At 40.4% G+C, this 24,799-nt stretch overlaps 1 protein-coding gene across 1 annotated transcript in view; it reads left to right on the forward strand.

The window, feature by feature from the left end:
- LOC146861486 (uncharacterized) overlaps positions 1-22,222 on the forward strand; it is a 149,969-nt gene extending 127,747 nt beyond the window's left edge. The window contains exon 5 of the mRNA XM_085645811.1: positions 18,007-22,222. Within this exon, the coding sequence (XP_085501937.1) occupies positions 18,007-18,185 (179 nt within the window). The 3' untranslated portion in view covers positions 18,186-22,222. The remainder of the gene's footprint in view (positions 1-18,006) is intronic.
- The last annotated feature ends 2,577 nt before the right edge of the window (positions 22,223-24,799 follow it).

Consider the following 24,799-nt stretch of genomic DNA (forward strand, 5'->3'; position numbering starts at 1 on the left):
CTGAGAAACAAAGGTGGGGAACGTGAAAAGGGGCCAACGAAGAGAGTTGCAGACCCCCTAGTGTTTGTCAGGGGGTCCAAGAAGGACCCAAAAGTACGGAAAATACATTTAATAATTTAAAAAAAAAATCACGGAGTGCGCGTACGGTAAGCTTACCATACGCGCACGGCAAAAAAAAATAAAAAAAAAAATAAAGAAGTAACAATCACATTTATTAAATAAATTAAAGGACCCACAAGGGAGAAAAAAAAAAATGTTACTGTGTAAAAAAAGGCCAGGTGCGCACGGCATGGACTGCGCAACGTGGGCGCTCGGTGCGTGAAGCGCACCGAGCGCCCACAGCGCGCGCACGGTGCGCGAAGCGCACCGTGCGCGCAGGGTGTGCGCACAGTGAAAAACCAGAAAATAAATAAATAAATAAATACATAACTTAGCATTTAAAAAACCGTACAAATTCACTGAAAAAACCATAGGTTTCACACACGTTATAGTTAGGAATTATCATTTACAAAACCTTGCAAATTCACTTAAAAACCATAGGTTGCACACATGTTATAGTTAGCTGTACATTTCACTCGTAAAAAACCAATGAAATTCCACGTTATAGTTAGATCAGGTAACTATAACTTGCGCGACCGCAATCCACAATGTGTAATTTCAGATGTCATCATTGATGTCATGAGTGATGTCACTGACCATGTCATGAGTGATGTAATATGTGACGTCATCAGCAGTTTATTGTGGGCGCGCAAGTTATAGTTACCTGATCTAACTATAACGTGGAATTTCATTGGTTTTTTACGAGTGAAATGTACAGCTAACTATAACATGTGTGAAACCTATGGTTTTTTAAGTGAATTTATATATATATATATAGATATATATATTCACTGAAAAAACCATGGGTTTCACACACGTTATAGTTAGGAATTAGCATTTAAAAAACCTTAGAAATTCAATGAAAAAACCAAAGGTTTCACACACGTTATAGTTAGGAATTAGCATTTAAAAAACCTTAGAAATTAAATGAAAAAACCAATGGTTTCACACATGTTATAGTTAGCTGGACATTTCACTCGTAAAAAACCAATGAATTTCCCCCGTTATAGTTAGTTCAGCTAACTATAACTCGCGCGCACGCAATGCACTACTGATGACGTCACATATTACATCACTCATGACATGGTCACTGACATCACTCATGACATCACTGATGACATCTCAAATGACATCACTGATGACATCACTGATGACATCATCCTTGTTATAGAGTGGCAGACCTCCTCTCACCCTAATATAACCTTTGATTCACACATTCAAAAATAGAGACTAAACTTTTCAAAACAATGGACATACCAATACCAGTTACAACAACCTCTTCAGCAATTCTAAGATCCACATACACATCCACTCATTCACCAACAGTCCTATACAGTCACTCATACATGTACTCACTCATCATATGTACTCATACACCTATACATCCTGTTACACAATGCCACTCATCCATAGAGTTACTCACACATACTCACTCATGCTAATAAAGAAACAAACATACATTTATTTGCATATACAGTTATACACTCACCACCACACTTACTTCTACGGAAACTTACACATACTTAGTCTTATAAACAGTCACTTATAGAAACACATACTTATTCATACAGGAACTCTTTCAATCTCTCACTCTCACATATACTCACTTATATACACCAATAGTCACATATACTAGTTTAATAGATATGTAGTTACTCATAAAGACACTATTGAGACAGTCATTCACTCACTAACACACCCATACACACACTCATCCACCCATACAGTCCTGCACACATGCTGTCTTCAACACATACAAAGAGTGAATCACTCATTCATGCACCTATGCACTACGTAATACCCCCCACCGAACCATGCAGACACTCAGACTGATACTCAAAAAAACAACTAATAACCTATATAGACACCCATGAAGCTAATCACCAACCCATGCAGCCACTTATACACAAAGTGAGAGACTGATACAGATATTTTCATATTTAAACATTACTCAGTAAGCCATGTATTCACTATGATACACTTAATCAGTCAGTTACACAATAAATTTTTCAAAAACAAAGCATCCATTTAGACACTTATATACCCATTTATTCTTCCATTGACCTTGAGATATACATATATAAAACATATTTAATTTTCAGAAAAACACACATTCACTGGATGATGTCATCAGTGATGTCATCAGTGATGTCATTTGAGATGTCATCAGTGATGTCATGAGTGATGTCAGTGACCATGTCATGAGTGATGTAATATGTGACGTCATCAGTAGTGCATTGCGGGCGCGCGAGTTATAGTTAGCTGAACTAACTATAACGGGGGAATTTCATTGGTTTTTTACGAGTGAAATGTCCAGCTAACTATAACATGTGTGAAACCTTTGTTTTTTTCATTTAATTTCTAAGGTTTTTTAAATGCTAATTCCTAACTATAACGTGAGTGAAACCTTTGGTTTTTTCATTGAATTTCTAAGGTTTTTTAAATGCTAATTCCTAACTATAACGTGTGTGAAACCCATGGTTTTTTCAGTGAATTTGCAAGGTTTTTTTACTGCTAATTCTTATATTGACCTTTTTTTTTTTTTTTTCAATTTTTTTTACATATTTTTATTTTAATTTTCTATCCTTTTTTAAAGACTATGGTTAAATTTAAAAAATTCTACAATATATTTTTTATTTTTACCATTTTTTTAAACTAAACAGGTAAGATTTATTAGTATAACATATTGGTTTTTTTTTCCCCTTTTTTTTTTTTAGTATTTTTTTAACGTGCGCGTACGGTAAGCGCACGTCTTGCTTTTATAACGTTAGATTTCTACGCTGTTTGCGTTCATTTACGCAATTTGCGTAGACGTACGTCACGCGTGCGCAGCGCGTAACGCGTACGCTGCACGCGCATGTTACGCGGAAGTGAAGGGGCGTGCCTGTTTTGCGCATGCGCGCGTGCGCGTGTCTTTTTTACGCGCATGCGTACTTTTGCCGTAAGCGCTCCGTAAGCGCACCGTAAGCGTAACGTACGCACACGGTAGGTCATGTGACCAAGAAACAAAACTTTTGATTGGTTTAAAGTACTTTCAGTTCTAGAACTCTCCCACACCACACCCATTCCCCTCATTTCTGCTTGTGATCCCTTAGGAGAAGGAGCTGATTTGTGATACGATGGCAGAACAGCAGACCTCTTCTGAGAGTGAGGCTAGCAGCACTACCTTGAGGCAGAGAAGGAGGAAACAAAAGAGCTCTTTCATATGGGAGTATTTTTCTTTTCCAGAGGGCAAGAAAAAGGTAAATGCACCCTTAGTGACTTGTAAGCTTTGTGACCGTGTACTTTCAAGAGGGAATCCCAACAAGAAGTATTCCTTCGGGAATCACACCATGTTGAGACACCTTCATGATGTACACGGTAGGACATATGCTCGACATACTGAAGGTAACCCTTCAGTAAGTCAACCAAGCACATCCACAGCAGCTCAGCCTGGTCCATCATCTGCAGGGCCGAGTCCATCTTCGGCAGGTCAGCTGAGCCCTTCATCTGTGGGGGGAGCATCTCCTTTTTCTGGTCCTCTGGAAACCAACCATTGGTTTGCGAGGGTTTTAATTCGGTGCGCCACTTGTCATGATCTAATTTGTCATAGGGAGACCAGTGTTGCCCTAGTGAACAATTTAATAGATCAGCACATTTGTCGTACCGACTAATATTCCCATTCTTTCTTTCCTCTGTCCCTGCATGAACACAACGGCTCTTTTAAGAGCCAACCTTACCTTTCAACTTTTTTTTAAATATTTTTTTTAACTTTTTTTTTATTTTATTTTTTACCGTACGCGTACGGTATGCGTAATTTTTTTTTTTTTTTAAAAAACACTAAAAATCAATTATCACATTACAAGGTCCTTGAGAGACTACAATGAAAAGCTGAAAATGTGATTGTGGAGAAGTGGAAAAAGGGGACCATGAAATTTTTGACTTACCATACCCACTCAAAAAATTATTTATTAATTAAAATTTAATTTTAATTGCTTTAAAAATGGTTCAAGTTTTCGATAATTTTCTATCTCAATCTGAAAAAAAAGAAAAAAGTATTAATATTTAATAAAACATTTTATAATACAGTACACATATTTACATATTTTCCCAAAAAAATGTTTGCCTTTTTTTTGCTGTTTTCAGAATATATTGCATTTCACTATAAATTGTGAAAGCAATTGCATTCATCATTTAACAGCGGGCAAAAAAAAAATAACAATCTCAAAGATTGTTTTAAAAAAGCCCAGAATCTCTTTTTACTTAAACATAACATTATAGAAATGCATAATATTCTAAAAAATATTAGCAGCTGGTTGTGTGCTAAGAGTCTGCTTCTGCATAAAAAAATAACACCCCCTTTCCATCTAATGCAAATGTAAAATCACCAGAGCAATACCAAACAGCTTTCTGAGACCAGCAACATGTGTAACCTGGGGGACTGACTACACTCCAGCAAGGGCAACCAGCATTAGTGATGCTGAATGTATTTGCATTACTAAGTGCAACCTCAAACCCCACTCGGTTGTGAATACTGTGCATGATTCCACAGGATAAGCAGCTGGCTGTGTGCTAAGAGTCTGCTTCTGCATAAAAAAATAGCTCCCCCTTTCCTACTAATGCAAATGTAAAATCACCAGAGCAATACGCAATAAATCTCTGCCTGTAATTCCTATTTGCACACAGAGTCATGTTTTCATATTAGTCTGAAAACGTAATTTCTTTGCCAATTTGAAACCACACTTACTACTCTTTTTTTTGGCAAGTGATAAATACTTTTACAGTCTGACACATTTTAAATCCACTTTTCAGATTCTTAAAAAAGCACATGTCCAAACTGCTTTTTCAGACCAGCAACATGTGTAACCTGGGTGACTGACTACACTCCAGCAAGGGCAACCAGCCTTAGTGATGCTGAATGTATTTGCATTACTAAGTGCAACCTCAAACCCCACTCGGTTGTGAATACTGTGCATGATTCCACAGGATAAGCAGCTGGGTGTGTGCTAAGAGTCTGCTTCTGCATAAAAAAAATGCTCCCCCTTTACATCTAATGCAAATGTAAAATCACCAGAGCAATACGCAATAAATCTCTGCCTGTAATTCCTATTTGCACACAGAGTCATGTTTTCATATTAGTCTGAAAACGTAATTTCTTTGCCAATTTGAAACCACACTTACTACTCTTTTTTTTGGCAAGTGATAAATACTTTTACAGTCTGACACATTTTAAATCCACTTTTCAGATTCTTAAAAAAGCACATGTCCAAACAACATTTTCAGACCAGCAACATGTGTAACCTGGGTGACTGAGTACACTCCAGCAAGGGCATCCAGTCTTAGTGATGCTGAATGTATTTGCATTACTGACTGCAACCTCAAACCCCACTCGGTTGTGAATACTGTGCATGATTCCACAGGATAAGCAGCTGGCTGTGTGCTAATAGTCTGCTTCTGCACAAAAAAATAGCTCCCCCTTTACATCTAATGCAAATGTAAAATCACCAGAGCAATACGCAATAAATCTCTGCCTGTAATTCCTATTTGCACACAGAGTCATGTTTTCATATTAGTCACAAAACGAAATTTCTTTGCCAATTTGAAAGCACACTTACTACTCTTTTTTTCGGCAAGTGATAAGTACTTTTACAGTCTGACACATTATGAATCCACTTTTCAGATTCTTAAAAAAGCACATGTCCAAACAACATTTTCAGACCAGCAACATGTGTAACCTGGGTGACTGACTACACTCCAGCAAGGCCAACCAGCCTTAGTGATGCTGAATGTATTTGCATTACTGACTGAAACCTCAAACCCCACTCGGTTGTGATTACTATGCATGATTCCACAGGATATGCAGCTGGCTGTGTGCTAAGAGTCTGCTTCTGCATAAAAAAATACCTCCCCCTTTCCATCTAATGCAAATGTAAAATCACCAGAGCAATACCAAACAGCTTTATGAGACCAACAACATGTGTAGCCTGGGTGACTGACTACACTCCAGCAAGGGCAACCAGCCTTAGTGATGCTGAATGTATTTGCATTACTGACTGCAATCTCAAACCCCACTCGGTTGTGAATACTGTGCATGATTCCACAGGATAAGCAGCTGGCTGTGTGCTAAGAGTCTGCTTCTGCATAAAAAAAATAGCTCCCCCTTTCCTACTAATGCAAATGTAAAATCACCAGAGCAATACGCAATAAATCTCTGCCTGTAATTCCTCTTTGCACACAGAGTCATGTTTTCATATTAGTCAAAAAACAAAATTTCTTTGCCAATTTCAAAGCACACTTACTACTCTTTTTTTTGGCAAGTGATAAGTACTTTTACAGTCTGACACATTATGAATCCACTTTTCAGATTCTTATAAAAGCACATGTCCAAACAACATTTTCAGACCAGCAACATGTGTAACCTGGGTGACTGACTACACTCCAGCAAGGGCAACCAGCCTTAGTGATGCTGAATGTATTTGCATTACTGACTGAAACCTCAAACCCCACTCGGTTGTGAATACTATGCATGATTCCACAGGATATGCAGCTGGCTGTGTGCTAAGAGTCTGCTTCTGCAGAAAAAAAATACCTCCCCCTTTCCATCTAATGCAAATGTAAAATCACCAGAGCAATACCAAACAGCTTTCTGAGACCAACAACATGTGTAGCCTGGGTGACTGACTACACTCCAGCAAGGGCAACCAGCCTTACTGATGCTGAATGTATTTGCATTACTGAGTGCAACCTCAAACCCTTAAAGTATTCCTTATTTATACCAGTACACCTTAATTTATCGTGAAAACATAGTCCATATTATTTTACATGTTCCTCACATTTAAATTTCTCCCAAAACAGAAAATGATAAACACAACTTCAACAAAAGGAATTCCAATTCTATTATTCATTTCTTAATTTACCATATACATCCCCTCTCAAACTCTAAACTCACCTTTAAAATTAGTTAGTTGTGAAAGAAATGTGGCACTCAAACAGCAGATTATCAGAGCCAGGATCTCTGTTCTGTACACCTCTCTCCTCTCAGCAGAACCAGATAATGGCAAAGTTTCCCTCTCTTTTTCCACACATATACATGTAATTTTCAAATCTCAGTGCTTCCCCCTTTTTTTCAAATGTAATCACACATTTCTATTGGTTGAAAACCAACCCTTTTCCAAAAGTACCCTTCCCCCAACTTGACTTCTGCCTAGTACCCTTCCCCCAACTTGACTTCTGCCTGCTACCATAGCAACAGCTCTTGAAACACTGCTGTGCAGAGTTAGGTCAGAGGTTCACCAAACAATGTTTCATTTCCAAAGAGCAGGAGTGCTTGACTTTTCAAACCTAACAGCAAATCCATAGTACTGTTCTTTGGTAACACATTTTTCTGTACCAATACAAAACATGCTTCTATAAATTTACACATACAGCCTAGTTTTTATTGTAGAATGGTATGAAACAGCCAATCAGTTTAAAAAAAAAAAAATGTATGCCTCCATTTCCAAACTGTCTTTCATTTCTTTTTACCATTCTACTGAATTACACCTCCTGAGTGCATCCAGTTCTCCTTTGAAGATGTTCACAGTGTGGATTGTAGGGCACAGCTATGTCTTCTGGAGTGAAAAGTATGCAGAGAAAACAGGTATGGTGAGAGACCTTGCTTTGCCAAATGTAGACATTAAATGGATTGGTCAGAGAGGGTTAAAGTGGCACCAATTGATGCCATTGGTGAAATCCTTCATGCAAATCCAACACCCTGACCTCATAATAGTGCACTGTGGTGGCAATGACCTAGGCACTTTGACTGGGGTAGGTCTGGAAATGCTTATGAAGGAGACCTTTGCACAACTGTTTTCACTTTTCCCTAAAACTGCCTTTGTGTTTTCTAACATATGCCAAAGGCAAAAATGGAACTGGTCCAATCATTTCTGTCCACAGATTGACAAAGCAAGAAAGCACGTCAACAAATCTGTTTCTGCTTTCCTCCGAGACTATGGTATGGGTTCCATTTACCACAACAACTTGCGTTACGACATGCAAGACATTTATAGAGGAGATGGTGTGCACTTCAATGATGAAGGGAACAGAGTCTTCCTCTTGAACCTTAGACTCTGCATCGGTACTTACTTGTAGGTACCACTAAAAAATCACTTCATAAACACAACGGCTCTTTTTAGAGCCCCCTAATATCTAAACACTTAAATCTGCATTTCATTTCATTTTTATTTTTTTTTTCTACCGTACGCGTACGGTTAGCTTACCGTACGCGTACCCCGCGATTTTTTAAAAAATTAATAAATGTTTTTTTTGTACTTTTCTGTCCTTCTTTGACCCCCTTTCAAATGTTAGGAGGTCTGTAACTCTCTTCCTTGCCCCCTTTTCAAGTTATCTCCCTTTTTTTTTCTGACTGAAACACACGAAATGGCGGCCGCCGCTTCCTGGTTTCGACCGATTCGAATGTTTACTTAGATCGAACAGCCAATCAGAATCGCGCTCGCGCACGTCACCGTACGCGTACGGTAAGCGCACCGTAAGCGCACCGTAAGCTTGCTCAGATATATATATTGATTTAAAGGCTATTTTCTCAGAATCTACTGAACAGATTTACACCAAACCTACAAAAGGCACTTCCTTGACCTGAGGACTACCTCTCTGCCAAATTTCATTTAACTCTGTTCAGCCGTTCGGGCTGTAGCTGTGTCTAAAGGTCCTATGGAAAAATGCATGGGAAAAACGCGTTTTGGGACCCCCCTTTTATCTCAGCCCCCGCTTGATGAATCCCCCCGAGACTTTCAGGGTAGGAGCGGAGCGCAACGCCCCACCTATTTTGAAAATTTGGCGAGGATTCGTCGACCGGCGCCAAAGTTATTCAAAATAGAATGTTGCGGATTTCCTATGGTAAGAGGGTCCTAACTATAACTACCTACTGGCGACCGCCAGTAGGTAATATATATATATATATATATACACATACATACATTATCTACTGGCGGTCGCCAGTAGATAGTTATAGTTAGGACCGTGTTTCCATAGGAAATCCGCAACATTCTATTTGGAATAACTTTGGCGCCGGTTGACAAATCCTCGCGAAACTTTCAAAATAGGTGGGGCGCTCCGCTCCTACCCTGAAAGTCTCGGGGGGATTCGTCAAGCGGGGGATGAGAAAAAAGGGGGGTCCCAAAACGCGTTTTCCCCATGCAATTTTCCATAGGGACCTTTAGTCCAAGGTACAGCCCGAACGGCTGAACAGAATTACTTGAAATTTGGCAGAGAGGTAGTCCTCAGGTCAGGGATGTGCCTTTTGCAGGTCTGGTGTCAATCTGTTCAGTAGTTCCTGAGAAAATCAAAAGTAAAATCATATATATATGTGGGCGGAGCCTAACCACACATCTCATCCTGAGATCTGATTGGCTGTCAGCACTTCATCCAAAAAGTGTTGGCAGCCATCTTGGGACCAATATACATGATAGCACCTCATTAAAAAGCATTGCAGTTAATAGAAGGTTTTAAGACTTTAGTTACATTATAAATCATTTGTTGATGGTACCATACTCATTTTAGGAATTGTGGTATGTTCTAAGGTGATTTCACCATGTGAAAAAGCCTTCTGCTGGGATATCATGATTGAGAGAAAAATATTTTCTCATGCTTTTCCCACAGAGGTTTGGAAGGTGATCTATAAGCTAAACTGAGAGCTTATTTTCTGTAAATTCACATTATCTTTCTCAGTCATGTGAGAATGAAGTCTGACATTCTCAGTAAAACATGTACATCCAACAAGGGCAGAGACTGTCAGTTGATTCCTTTGTGTTCTACTGCAGCTTCCCAGAGAGTTCCAAAGAACAACTAGAGCGCTAACAGTCCTACTTATGATAAACGTATGGCACACCTGAAGCCATCTTGCTTGGATTAAAGTGGTAACTCTTAAAACATTTAATTTAAAAAGGAACAAAATGAGGGGGTTCATTTTTCCATAAAAAGTATGATTAGTGCTGCAGAAAGAAAAATTAGGGCACATTTTGAGTGACTTCTCAAATCCTCTTCTATTTCATTAAAAAATTCTGACATGCAGACTGAAACATGCACTTTCAATACCAGCAGCAGTTTTCCCTGGTGAGCAGTAGCTTTACTACAGTGATCTAATGAGCAAAAAGAGTGCTAACATTCTGAATTTATGGCAAATGTGTGACACATCTGAATGCCTTTGGAATCAAAGTAAAAAACTGAAAGTATTTCCTACTGAGGAGACTGCAGTAAATGAGGAAATTAGGAAACTTCATAACAAATAAGTCTACCAAGATGGCCACCAGAGACAAAAGAGCCCAAATGTAGCCCAAATATCACCCAGATGTAGCCCAAGTATAGCCCAATGACAGAATGTCCCAGAGTGTTCTTAAAAACAACTAGAGCGCTTACTGTCTTCATTATGACAAAAGTATGGCACACCTGAAGCCATCTTGATTGGAATAAACTGGTAACACTTAAAACATTTAATTTAAAAACGAACACAATGAGGGGGTTCATTTTGCCATAGAAATTATGATTAATGCTGAAGAAAGAAAATGAGGGCACATTTTGAGTGACTTCTCAAATCCTCTTCTATTTCATTAAAGAATTCTGACATGCAGACTGAAACATGCACTTTTAATACCAGGAGCAGACTTCCATGGTGAACAGTAGTTTTACTACAGTGATCTAACGAGCAACTAGAGTACTAACATTCAGAATTGATGGCAAATGTGTGACATATCTGAATACCTTCATGATGGAATCAAAGTAAAAAAATGAAAGCATTTCCTACTGAGGAGACTGCAGTACATGAGGAAATTAGGAAACTTCATAACAAATAAATCTCCCAAGATGGCCACCGGAGACAAAAGAGCCCAAATGTAGCCCAAAATCACCCAGATGTAGCCCAAATATAGCCCAATGACAGAAGTGTGCAAAACACTTATTATTTTGTGTTTTTGCAGTGTTATATAGTGCAGACTTGTCAGGTATTGGAGTGCTTTACATGAGCATTGGTTACATCACACAAGAACAAATTCATTTTGGTTGTAGACATGGGGAGACTAAGTGATTTGACCAGAATCACAGAATGTCGAGCTGAAGCAGAAACTCCAACCTGGTTCCCCAGTTGCAAAGTCTGTAGTTCTGGAAGTAACACCACATCCTCTCCCCTAAGTGCAACATTTAATCAAGTGGTCAACTGGATAAAAAAACATAAAGGTAACAAATAATTTAAAAGTGCTTTCTCGCTATTTGAAAACTCAGAAAATATGTCCTTATTTTAGTCTTTTAGAGCACTAACCATAATTTTGATGCCAATAAGACCCTCTCATATATGTAATTTCTAAAGGAAATGCTCTAGGTATTACAGTTTTGATTACATCAAGATGACGTCAGGCGTTCCACACTTTTGTAATAAATATAGAATGTTAGCAATCTAGTTGTTCATTAGGATACTGTTGAGAGGCAGAGGCCAGGGGCACGGACTCTGAAAATTGAAGGCAGGTAGGAGGGTGCAAAGGCAACAATTTAACCACACTGAGCAGGCAGGAAGGGCTGTGGCAGCACAACAGACTATGGAGGGCAGTGGAAAGGGGGGCAGGGGCAACAAACCAACAATACAGGACTTGCAAGAGAGGCTGTGGCAATGTAATAGACCATTGTGGGCAGAAGGAAGAGGCAATGGTAGTACAACCATACATGCCAACAGACCCGATTCAGCCAGGAAACGTCCAATGTTTTTAAGCTCAAATGGGCTTTATTTTATCTGTCTCCTGTCTACAATCTCCTCTTTTTCAATGTAACTCAAAGGGGAAAATCAATACCCCAGTTTTTTTTCAAAATCTCCCTCTTACCAAGTTCAAAATGTTCGCAAGTATGGTACATTGGATCATGGAAGGAAATGGGGTAGGGACATGGACTTGGATAACAGAGGACAGGAGGGACATGGAGAGGTGCACCAAACTGACCCTGCAGGGCAGGCATCAGGGTTTGCAGCAGCACAATACACCACACAGGGCATGCGGGACGGGAGTGCAGCACAACAATCCATAGAAAGCAAGAGGGAGGGAAAGGACCATGCACATGGACAACAGAGTACAGAGGGGCAAGAGGCAGGACCATAATGGACAGACAGGAGAGAAAGCTGCAGCATAACATACCATAAAGGGCAGGAGGGATGGATCAGGGGCATTACAATGGAACAGACAAGCCAGGAGGGAGGGAGTAGGGGTCTGCACATGTAAACAGAGGGCTGGGGGCAAGGGGTCAGGGCTGGAGCAGCAAGATAGTCATGGAGGTCAGGCAGGATGGGCACTAGAAGCAAGACACACCATGAAGAGCAACAGTGAGACTGTGATGGCATACACACAGACCATGGAGGGAAGGTGGGAGGGGTTCAGGGGCAGCTAACTGACCACACAGGGAAGGTGGGAGGGGCCATGGCAGCACAGAAGACCATGCATGGCAAGTGGGAGGGTTAGTGGTAGCACAATGGCTATGATGGGCAAGAAGGAGGGTGCAGGGGCATGCACAAAGGACGATGGAGGATAGAAGGGAGGGTCAGGACCTGTGCACAGACAAGAAAGTTCAGGGGAAGGGGCCTCACAACAGACCGCACGGGGCAGGCAGGAGGAGCAGTTGCAGCACAACAGACCAGGGAGGGCAGAAGGGTATGGCAGTACAATGGACCATGTAGGACAGGAGGAAGAGGATAGGGGCATGGCATGTGGACAGGCAGGGTGGAGGTGGCAGGGACAGGTTACAGTCATCTGACAATGCTAGGCAGGTGGGAGGGGAGTGGCAGCTCAACAGAACACTCAGAGTAGATAGGAGTGGCAGGTCCATGGAACATGGTGGGCAAAAAGGATGGAGCAGGGCCATACACAAAGACATCGGAGGGCAGGGGGAAGGAGAATAGGGGCAGCAAGCTAAGCACAGAGTTTAAGCAGGAGGTCAATGATGGGGCATAGAATTGGGCAATGGAGGGCAGGAGGTGTGGACTGGTACATCATACTAAATTGAGGGCAGTGGCAGCACATCAGACCATGCATGGCAGGAGGGAGGAGGCTAGTCCATGGATTCACACAACAGAGGATAGGGAGGAGGGGGATGGGGCAGCAAGCTAACTGTTCAGAGAAGGCGGGTATTAGGAACTTTATTGTTTTTAAAACGTGTGTCTGTGCGAACTACTTAAAATATGAACAAGTATGCAGCATAATCTCACTTTTATTCAGGAAGAAGAGGACGTTTGTGACTGTGACTCCGGGCTCACTTGGCAGAAACACCCCCTGACCCTCCACCCCCTATCGCAAAATGTAATGCCCGTGAAAAGGGTAGGTGAACACAGTGTTATATAGAACATAGTCCTGAGAGCACGATTGAAAATGAAAACTAGATATAGTGTATGGTATAAACTATGCACCAAAAAGTGTGATATAAGATGAACCGGGCGTGAAATATAATATGCAATACATTGTGCGCAATGACAGATTCATTGGAGAGCGCGAGATAGCACAGGCACTAGCGCGTGCTATGCGATATGCGCCTTGGAGTGTAATATGCACAGGGCAGTGTTGTGTAACCTAACTAGTCTCTAAAGTTGTAATATAAAATATGTGCTGGGGAGTGTAACGTTGCATATGCACTGTGACAAAGATATGGATCCCAGATTGTAATATGTATGGCATAGCACTGTGCGTTATAACATAGGCATCGAGGAAGGCACGTTAGATGGGGCAATATAACCCGTGCGAAGACAAGTGTGGCATGACATATTCATGGGGTGGTGTTACAGTGCACATGGGCTAGAGAGTGTCATAGCATATGCACTAGCTAGTGGAATACAACACAGAGGTGTGTGGCACTCAGCAGGCAATGGTGGGTGTAACACAGCATTGGGCTCTGCCAGGAGCGCGCTGTGACTCTCAAGTGATGTTCGTCCCCTTTCCAGAGAGTAAAATAAAAAGTATTACACATCCTGCAGTGGATGTGTGTTTTATTAACCGTGAGGGGGGTTTCTTGCATAGTTTTGGTCGAATTTTCGTCGAATCCCCTTTGAATGGCTTGGTGTGCATGTGTATTAAATGTGCCCGTCAATAGCTACCCATGTTTGTATAAATAAACGACAAGGGTGTCTACCGGGATTAGGCACGGTAGGGCATCAGACATGTAAATACATTCCATAGGTACGTACGGTTTGTCCAGCATGTCCTAGGTGTGTCTATAAATATATATTTTTTTAAAATAATAAAAAACAGTGGCCGGCCCTGGGGATTGGGGTCAAAAAAATATAATTGGGAGACAGGCCCTGGGGGATGGGGTCATCAGGGCCAATAAATTAGAATAAGAAGGGGAACCACACAGCCCCCCTTCTTAAAAAATTAAAATAAATAAAAGACTGGCATCGTGCCGGAGGCCACGCCCCCTCCTTGCAGCACTCTGCAAACGCGCCCCCTGGCGAGTTGTAAGTTGGGGAATTAATTCCTCTTCAATACTGAGGGTCCCTGAGGGCCAACTAGCCCAACAGGCATCTCCAGTATGCACCAGGGAGCTGCGCTGCAGACAGGTGTTCTGAGGCCAAGCCCCTTTTTACACCTCTCTGCAACGCAGCTCTGTGGCGCTTACTGGAGGTACCTAGTGGTCTAGTTTGACCCTAGGGACCCTTAGGATTCAAGGGGACTTAATCTCCCAACTAAAAACGGACACAGGGCGTGTTTACACAGTGGTGAAGGGAGGGGACGGGGCCTGAGTTAACGTGTACAAAAACGCCCTGTGGCCTGTTTTAAGAGGTAGTTTTAATCCCCCTGCCCTATTATATACTAGGGGCTTACAGAGGAGGTCATGCTAATCACAGGGGGACCCCAACGCATAATGTTCCCTAGTGTATGTAGGTGTTTTCACTGTATTCTAAGTGTCTTTTAACATAGCACTGGCTCTAGGACTGGTTAGTCAGACTCAGTTACCACCAGTATCCGTCTGAAAAAGTTGAGGGTACAGGATGATTTTGCAACAAGGCTTCTTTCTGCTCTTCTTTTAGTTCTTTCTGCACATTATCCTTCTTCCTGCACTTTTCTTCGTCTTTGAGGACTTCTGTTGCTTCTTTCTGCACTTCTTTTTTTTCTTTCTGTGCATTTTTTCTTCTTTCTTCACATGTCCTATCTCTGTAGGCATAGTTAGAAATTAGCATTTAAAAAACCTTTGAAATTCACAGAAAAAACCATAGGTTTCAGGCACGTTATAGTTAGGAATTAGCATTTAAAAAACCTCAGAAATTCACTGAAAAACCATAGGTTTTAGGGGTGTTATAGTTAGCTGGACTTTTCACTTGTACAAAACCATTGAAATTCCCCCGTTATAGTTAGTTCAGCTAACTATAACTCGCGCGCCCGCAATGCACTGCTGATGATGTCACATATTACATCACTCATGACATGGTCAGTGACATCACTCATGACATCACTGATGACATCTCAAATGACATCACTGATGACATCATCCTTGTGATAGAGTGGCAGACCTCCTCTCACCCTAATATAACCTTTGATACACACATTCAAAAATAGAGACTAAACTTTTCAAAACAATGTACATACCAATACCAGTTACAACAACCTCTTCAATAATTCTAACATCCACATACACATCCACTCATTCACCAACAGTCCTATACAGTCACTCATACATGTATTCACTCATCATATGTACTCATACACCTATACATCCTGTTACACAATGCCACTCATCCATAGAGTTACTCACACACATAGTCACTCATGCTAATAAAGAATCAAACATACATTTATTTGCATATACAGTTATACACACACCACCACACTTACTTCTACGGAAACTTACACATACTTAGTCTTTTAAACAATCACTTATAGAAACACATACTTATTCATACAGGAACTCTTTCAATCTCTCACTCTCACATATAATCACTTATATACACCAATAGTCACATATACTAGTTTAAAACATGTAGTTACTCATAAAGACACTATTGAGACAGTCATTCACTCACTAACACACCCATACACACACTCATCCACCCATACAGTCCTGCACACATGCTGTCTTCAACACATACAAAGAGTGAGTCACTCATTCATGCACCTATGCACTACGTAATACCCCCCACCGAACCATGCAGACACTCAGACTGATACTCAAAAAACCAACTAATAACCTATATAGACACCCATGTAGCTACTCACCAACCCATGCAGCCACTTATACACAAAGTGAGAGACTGATACAGATATTTACATATTTAAACATTACTCACTAAGCCATGTATTCACTATGATACACTTAATCAGTCAGTTACACAATCAATTTTTTAAAAACAAATCATCCATTTAAACACTTATATACCCATTTATTCTTCCATCGACCTTGAGATATACATATATAAAACATATTTAATTTTCAGAAAAACACACATTCACTGGATGATGTCATCAGTGATGTCATTTGAGATGTCATGAGTGATGTCATGAGTGATGTCACTGACCATGTCATGAGTGATGTAATATGTGACGTCATCAGCAGTGCATTGCGGGCGCGCGAGTTATAGTCAGCTGAACTAACTATAACGGGGGAATTTCAATGGTTTTGTACAAGTGAAAAGTCCAGCTAACTATAACACCCCTGAAACCTATGGTTTTTTCAGTGAATTTCTGAGGTTTTTTAAATGCTAATTCCTAACTATAACGTGCCTGAAACCTATGTTTTTTTCTGTGAATATATATATCTATATATATATATACATAGAGAGAGAGTTTTACTCCAGCCACTAAAGCTTTACCATGTGTCATATGTCATGTGCATAAATGTATGTAGAAGCTAATGTCAATTTAGTTTAAAAAAGAAAGTACTTCATTCAACTTGTGTCCTATCCCTCCTCTCTCTGACTCATTACTTACCTTTCTTACTGCTATGAATTCCCAAACATTCTTCTCAAACACCCCCCTCGTTTTTAGCCAATTGTACCTACTAACAAGCGAACACGTCCATTACGCCCAAACAACTTACGATAACAATTTCCTCTTTTCTAATCCATTGCCATTATTCTACCCCGTGTCAAAATTCAACTAAACACACAATAAATCAAGAGCACAAACTTAACGCAACTAATCCACAAGGAAAAAAATAAAGCAATTATTAGTAATCTACTAACTATTTAACTGCAATCTTGGGTTCCATAGTAGCATGCTACTCACTGCAAAGTGCTTCAACGCCTTGTCAGGGTTAGTAAACGAAATATAAGTACAAATTTACATTACAAAAGTACGTTTTGTGTAGAAAATTAAACATGATGGACCACAATAAAAACCTACCTATGACACAGTATACGTTTGAAAGTAAACATAAAATGCAAGTAAAATTTTTAAGTATATTTTGTTACTATATTGAATGTATACCTTAGAAAAATGTCAATGTAAGGAACATGTTTAACCTTTTAAAAGAAGGAAAACAAAAAAATCCAAACTGTCAGCATCACAAAGTCCAAATGTATATGTAATTTTGTTCTGTATGCCTCTGTGTGCTTGCTTTATATTAACGTCAGCACAGTAGACTTTGTCAATGTGTGTTGAATTCTGATGCTGATATGGTCCCAAAGCCCATGCTAAAATGGGGCTCCATGTTTTCCAAGAAGAAGTGTGTTATGTAATGTTTTTGTAATGTTTACATAGCACTATATGCTATGCAAGTAGGATTGGTGCTTAGGTAAATATAATAGTAAACACTTTTAATTGTAAGTAATGGGACAAGAGTTGATAACATTACACATATTAATATACAAAGAGTGTAACCGTAAATAGAGTAGCTATGCTATCAACATGTAGATTTGCGCTTCCTATGAGAGTCAATGAACAGTAAGTAGATTCATAGCCTTTTTATGACTTTCTGCAGGTGTTTTCGAAGAATTAAGTGAGGCTCTGGAGCAGAAGGACTCACTCCTATGGGAGCTCCAGTACCGCTTTATTACAATCGAACAGCTGTTGAAAAATCGCGAGAAGCTGAAAATGGTGCAGCCTGGAATCCTTTGCCCCAAAGCAGACAGCGAGAAGGAAGGGGACTTGGGCATGTAACCGCACAAAAAGCCACTCACATGTGACTTTCTGTTGGATTGGCCTTCTGCTTGGTTCTAATTAAATAATCTTGCATCGATCAAGAATACATCTGCATAAATGTGCTTAGAAAAGATGTCATATATGAGATAGCATAAAAGTTAGGGGCATGAGAGTGTGGTATGAGAAATATTAAAAATGTGAATCTTTTTCACAGGTGATCAAATCTTTATTGTCATCCGATTAGGCTCTGCTTAAACTCCTCTTTCAAGTTATGATCCAGTTTTAAATATATTCATTATTGAATTTCATGGAGTACTGAGTGTGAATCTGTTTGATATCTTATCTCTGGGTCAAGCAGAGGAACAAAAGAGATTGAAGTAATTGACGTAATGAATAGCAAAATTTAACAGGTCTCAAGAAACATATGCTTAATTTTTATGTTTTGAAATCTGGCTTTCTGATTGGTTCATTTTAGATAATTTTAAGTGGTTTGTGCACTTCAAGTCAACATGTACTAATGATGACTTAAAAACTTTTCTACACAAGAAAAGAAGGACAATATTCTTAAACAGCGATGTATTCGCATATTACAGAAACTAATAATGGATGCACTCTTCACAGTAAAAATGATACCATTATAAATGTATAAAATCAATATAGCACACATTAGGAGCTCGATTATGAGTTTGGCTGTGTGGGAGCATGGCGGCATGCCACCGCCCTGCTCCCACACCAGCAAACTTCACATCCGTACGCCGGATTACAACTTGTAATCCGGGCAGGCAGTCCTGCAGTGGCTGGCCCACGGAGCTGCCTTTCAACGGCTCATAGGAGAGCCTTAGAAGGCAGTGCCGTGGGACCGCCACAGGGAGTTCCAGCACAGCATGGACTGTAACTGGGGGTGCAGAAAGACAGGGGAGCATAATATATACTCCCCTGCATGCACCCCCATGCACTGAGGCACCAGGAGGCTTGTAGGGCCCCCTTAGTTACCTCACAACCACCCTTTCCATGGCTAGCTCACTGCCATGAAAAGGAGGGCAGTGAGGAAACTCATAATATGCTTGGTGGTGCAGCAGCTGCACCACCAGCATGTTGCGGCCTTAGACCGCTGCAAGACCGCCAGGGGTCTTGAATCCAGCAGTCCTACAGCAGTCCGACCGCCAAAGTCATAACACGCGAGTTGGACCATCGGTGCGGCGGTTGCCACACCACCACCGTGGGTTTGGTGGTCCGTCGGACCACCAAACTGATAATCAAGTCGGAAATCTTCTGCCTAGTATTCGTAAAATATAAATATTTAGTGAATTATAACATGGTCAGCAATTAGACAAATCATGCTGACAGTTTAAGTAAAAGAGATACAAGACCATTATCGTTAGCTTTCTTGTCTATCTCAAAATGTAGCATTCCTCACGACAACTAGTCCATCCAGAACAATATTGCATGGATGAAATATCTTTCAGTGGCGATGGCAGTTATTTACCCTTCAATAACATAACATGTTCTGAAGAGTTAACTAGCCTTGCAACCAGCTGGGCATTGGAGTTCTTCAAACTGACCTCTGCTGCACATTTAATTATGTGGAACCCTAGATCTAACAATGTTGGTTTGAAAAGCACACATGGCTCATTCTTTAATTTAGAACACAGACACATAACATGAGAGTTGGTCTTTATTATGGCCCCCGCATATGCGACATTTACCTGAGTAAACTTTCTGATTGAGCCAACCGTGCCTAAACATAAATCTAATCTGGAGCAATTTGTATTGCAAATTCTTATTTGTGGGAACTATTAGGTAATCCAGAGGTTTAAATTTGATAAACCATTCGACTACATAATGTGAGGATGTGGGTATCCGAAACTGATTAATGTGCAGATTATTGCAAAACAGACAGAGATTGTACTTTACAATTTGCTCAAATAGTTAGTCATTAATCTACCTTTTTTTTTAAATGTAACGTTCAGTGATTCAAAAAAGTATTTAGACCAGGGATGGAGATCTTTTGAATATACGAATAATTAATGCAACTCCCGCTAATTCCTTTAATCAAGTTACTGGAGTCATTAAGTTTACAGAACAAAATTTAACATTTTCCATAGCAGCCTCCTTAAATCTCAATCCTGCCTTATCTGACATTGTTTCGTAGCAAGGGGAAGTAAATATACAGATTAAACGTTGAGCAATAAACTCACACTTTTCAAATCTACCGGGGGAACACCTTGTGAACATATATGAGGGCAGGAACAAATTTAACCTGTATTACTTTATGTATACGTTGAGATGAATCACTTAGTAACTGAGACCAAATGATAGGTCTGCATTTCTTTGTATTTAAAAAATAAATAAAAACATTGTGTCCTTCCTCAGAATGTATGACGTTACAACGCATACATTTACAACGCATGCCTTTACAATGCAGTTTTTACATCGCAACATCCTTTACAATGCATACATTTACATTGCATGCCATTACAACAAATATTTTAAAACTACATTTACAACGCATTCCATTACATCGCATTATACCTTTACAACGCATACCATTACAACGCATACCATTACATTGCATTTAAGGTAAGTGTTGGATAGTGTAGGGGTAAAAATTACTATTCTAACTCCAGTGGGTGCAACAGTAGGGTAAGTGTTGGATAGTGTAGGGGTAAAAATTACTATTCTAACTCCAGGGGGTGCAACAGTAGGGTAAGTGTTGGATAGTGTAGGGGTACTATGCGTTGTAATAGTATGCGTTGTAATGACATGCGATGTAATGCCTGTGTTGTAGTGACATGCGTTTTAGTGTCATGCGTTGTAGTGACATGCAATGTAATGGCTGGGTTGTAGTGACATGCGTTGTAAAGGATGTTGCGATGTAATGACTGCGTTGTAAATGTAGGGCAGTGTAATGAATGCGTTGTAAAGGTTGTTTCCCCCTTCCTCGTTCTTCTACCCAGATGCCAAGACAATTATAACTGTTACACAATCTATTGTGCAGCTATTGGGATGCTTGACATTAACTTCTAGTTTATTATCTTTGTTAAATCTAGCCAAAGCTTCTAGAGGCCTTAGCAACCCAATACAGGTATGATCAAAAAGTACAGTGTCACTTGCCTACAGAAGAAACGGAATAGACCTATTGATCAGCTAAGATGGATGTGTGGCTGCTGAAATTATATAAGAATGAAGGCCAGTGTGGTAGAAACTAAATAACGGTGTGCTAGTACACATTCCTGTGTCAGTCTTTTGTCCCTATAGGTTTTTAAGAAGTCATATCATTTCTCAATTTGACTAGAATCCAAGTTTTTTTTAAAATAAAAGGATCCCTATGTAAAACCCCTTCTATACTTTCTTTATATTAGGAGACTTGTGATGCACCCAGCTGCCTATTATATAGAAATGATGTTACTGTTAAACTGTAATAATTTATTACAGGTGAGATCTGACATCACAGTGCCTGCTCTTAGAGCAGCAGCTGAGGGGAAAGGCAGATCAGGTCGAGGATCATAATTAAAACATCCCTCTAAAGAACAAAAATGAATGGTTGCTTTTATTTCTTCTGCCATGTTTTTCTTGCTGTACAGTGTAAAGCAGAAAAGAGATATTAATGGCAACATTTTTATTTTTGCACTCCTGATGTAATTATAGAAAATTTTGAATCTTTCTGCATGTTTCTACTGCACCTTTTTCTAACAACAGACTTGCATGAAACTGATGATAATATCTTTTGTCAACAAATCTCAGCTTTTTTAATCATTTAACTTTACACTAGAGATTATATGTTTAGTGTTCATTTTTGCAAACATGCACTTTCTTTCATATAAAAGAGCTACACACCATGGGTTTAAGGGATTTTTGGAAAAGGTGAATACAGGAAGAAAATATGGTACCCCCTACCGTACATGACAAGCATATTACAAGTCATCTCAGAGTTCGGCCATGTTCCTCTGTATGGCCATGGAACTCCTCGGTGAGTTGTAATGTACTTATACTGTACAGCAAGGGGTACATTTTCCCATACATTACCTACCCAGTTCATGGTGTTATACTAAGAATGAAATCAACTATTAAAAACACTTTTTCTTCTGAATATTGGTTTGAGGTTCTATTTCTTAATACTAACTAAATAATGCTTTAGATTTATATTTATTGAATTTCGAGGCATCATGCATTTACTCTCTGTACCTGTTAATGAATAATGTTTCAAAATAGTTCTTTTATTCAGCAGCAAGGCTGAGTTTAAACCTGAGTTACCCCTGTCGGAGGCGTAAGTGGCTGCAGGGGGAGTGAGAGAAGTGAAGTTACCCAGTATTATGTGATGTAGCCTCAGTAAACACTAAACAATTAGGAATTACCAGGGAAATCAATAATTGTGGCCCAATTCCCTTGGTTATTCCTTATTTTCCCATGGTATTCCACCTGGCATTTACGCTACTATAATTATTGAAGGGACGTCTGTAATCAGTGGCGGCTGGCATGGCTCGCAGCTGGTGTGTTGGGCACGGGTGTTGCGGTGTGGGGCGAAGGGGGGTCACGCAGGGGAGAATAGAAAAAAAAGCGTACCTTGTCGCCGGGTCCCACATCTCTGCTCCTGCTCTCCTGCCTCCGACTCCAGGAACAGGAAGCTGGCAGCGAGGCTCCCTCCCCTAAGTCAATCACAATGCTGAAATGCAGATTTCATATTGTTCTGAGCACCGCAACAATGTGCTCAACCAGGGGCTGGAGTGATGGGCATATTCTCCATGCAGCCTATAATGCAGCCTGCATGCAGAATGGGGAAAGTATGCATGACTGGTTTGGGCGGCCGACCAAACAGTCATGGTACAATTAGACGAGGGCAAACCACTCCTCCCATGCTCTGAGGGCAGAGCAGCCCACCCACCTGCAAAGCAGCAGGACATGAAGCATAAGAGGATAATAACTTTAAGTTATTATCATTTTATGTATCTATTTGGCACTGCTTAAAAGCAGTGAGGTGATGCTCTTCCACCATAGCGGAGGAGCCGCCACTGCTGCTATGGCACAAAAGTCCATTTTCCTTGACCATTTCTCCGCTGAGGGGGCACTGTCTGATCTCCAATGTCGTCCAATATCTCTTTTGGTGACCAGAAGGCCCATGGCGATCAGAAGCCCGGTACTCCTTCTGCCTCCCCACTCGTCCATCAGCCACAGTTCAGGTTCTGGTGCAATCATCATCCTCGCTACCTGTGTCAAGATAGTGCTATATGTCATGCCGGCATCTTTTTATTATTGGACATTCCACTGCTGTTTTGCACAGTAGGCAATGAGGTTCGAGACTTCGATTTATCTCATGTAATCATGTAGGGCTGTATTAGACTCTGTGGAGGTATTTTAGTTGTGGTAGGATCAAGTCCTCTACGATCAGGTGTGGTCGCTCTTCTGCCCGCCCTTGTCACTCTGCCTATAGATGCTCACATTAAGTTGAAATTCCTGTGCTATCAGTTTGTGATCAGTGATAGTACGATGCTTGAGTAGTGTGATGATAAGAACCAAGCGCAGGGCTTGTTCCCTGTTGGCTAACCAATGTAGTTGTTTCCCTGCCTTGTCTCCGACTTCATGTACTGTTGCGGGGATTCTGCACCTACACAGAACTATGCGCAGGAAAACAGGACCTCGGTGTATAGGGGTGTACCAACCTATCACCTTAGTACCCAAAATCACAAAACCGACTAGCTATAGTGTCTCATTCGTTCTCCTCCAAAATCCCGAAGCTACAAATAATTAGACAACCCAACCCAGATCATAACACTCCCGACTATCTCAGGAATCGCGGTAGCAAGACATACCCTTTCGCTCGCTCACTCGTACTTGTCCACAATAAGAATTGGCAGAGTCACTGTAATAGTTTAAAATATTTATTTTAACTATCGTGCTCTACAATACAGTATACAAACCACTACCAGCAGCAACATGCATAAACTCAGAACAATTAGCATTGTTACAATTCCATAGAGTACATAGGGGGAAGTCATTATATAAAGACAGTGGAAAAAGGACTATAAGGCCTAACCACCCTCCCCTTGACTGGAAGAAGTTTATTATATAAAAGAAGATCTCTGGGCTTTGTCAGCAGACCCCATACCTTAAAGCCTAGATGAAAGGTTTACATCATAGGAACAGCATAGCTCTTCTCCATGGAAAAGGCTCTCTCCAAGTGTGTGTTAAAACAAAATGCATCCCCGTAATATCAAAGCACGAGTCTCAAGCAGTGCAGCTGTGTTTAGCATGTTATGTCTAGGTGCTAGTGACTGACCAGAACAGAATACCAAGGGGCATTGTTTATCGACCTTGCACATCGTGTTCAGACTAAACTCCAGGAACTCAACAGAGAACATGAAAAGCAGACAGTTCTCATGTGAAAAGGCATAAACAGAGTCTTGCAAAATAAACAGCATGTAGTAACGTGTGCAAAAGCAGCATCATGGAGGCAAAGCTCATGCTAATTTAGCAATGTCGACAATGACCCTAAGGGCCATATAACAGTATTTTATATTGAGTTGCTGCATGGGCCATCATAGCAGTGTCTAACAACTTGCGTCAGAGTGTCAGCCTCATCCTTTCTATTTCTTACCTAGCATGGTCATCTGGCATTTCCTATCACTTCCCTTCAG

This window comes from Triturus cristatus, chromosome 3_1 (genome assembly GCF_964204655.1).
Source record: "Triturus cristatus chromosome 3_1, aTriCri1.1, whole genome shotgun sequence".
NCBI lineage: Eukaryota > Metazoa > Chordata > Amphibia > Caudata > Salamandridae > Triturus > Triturus cristatus.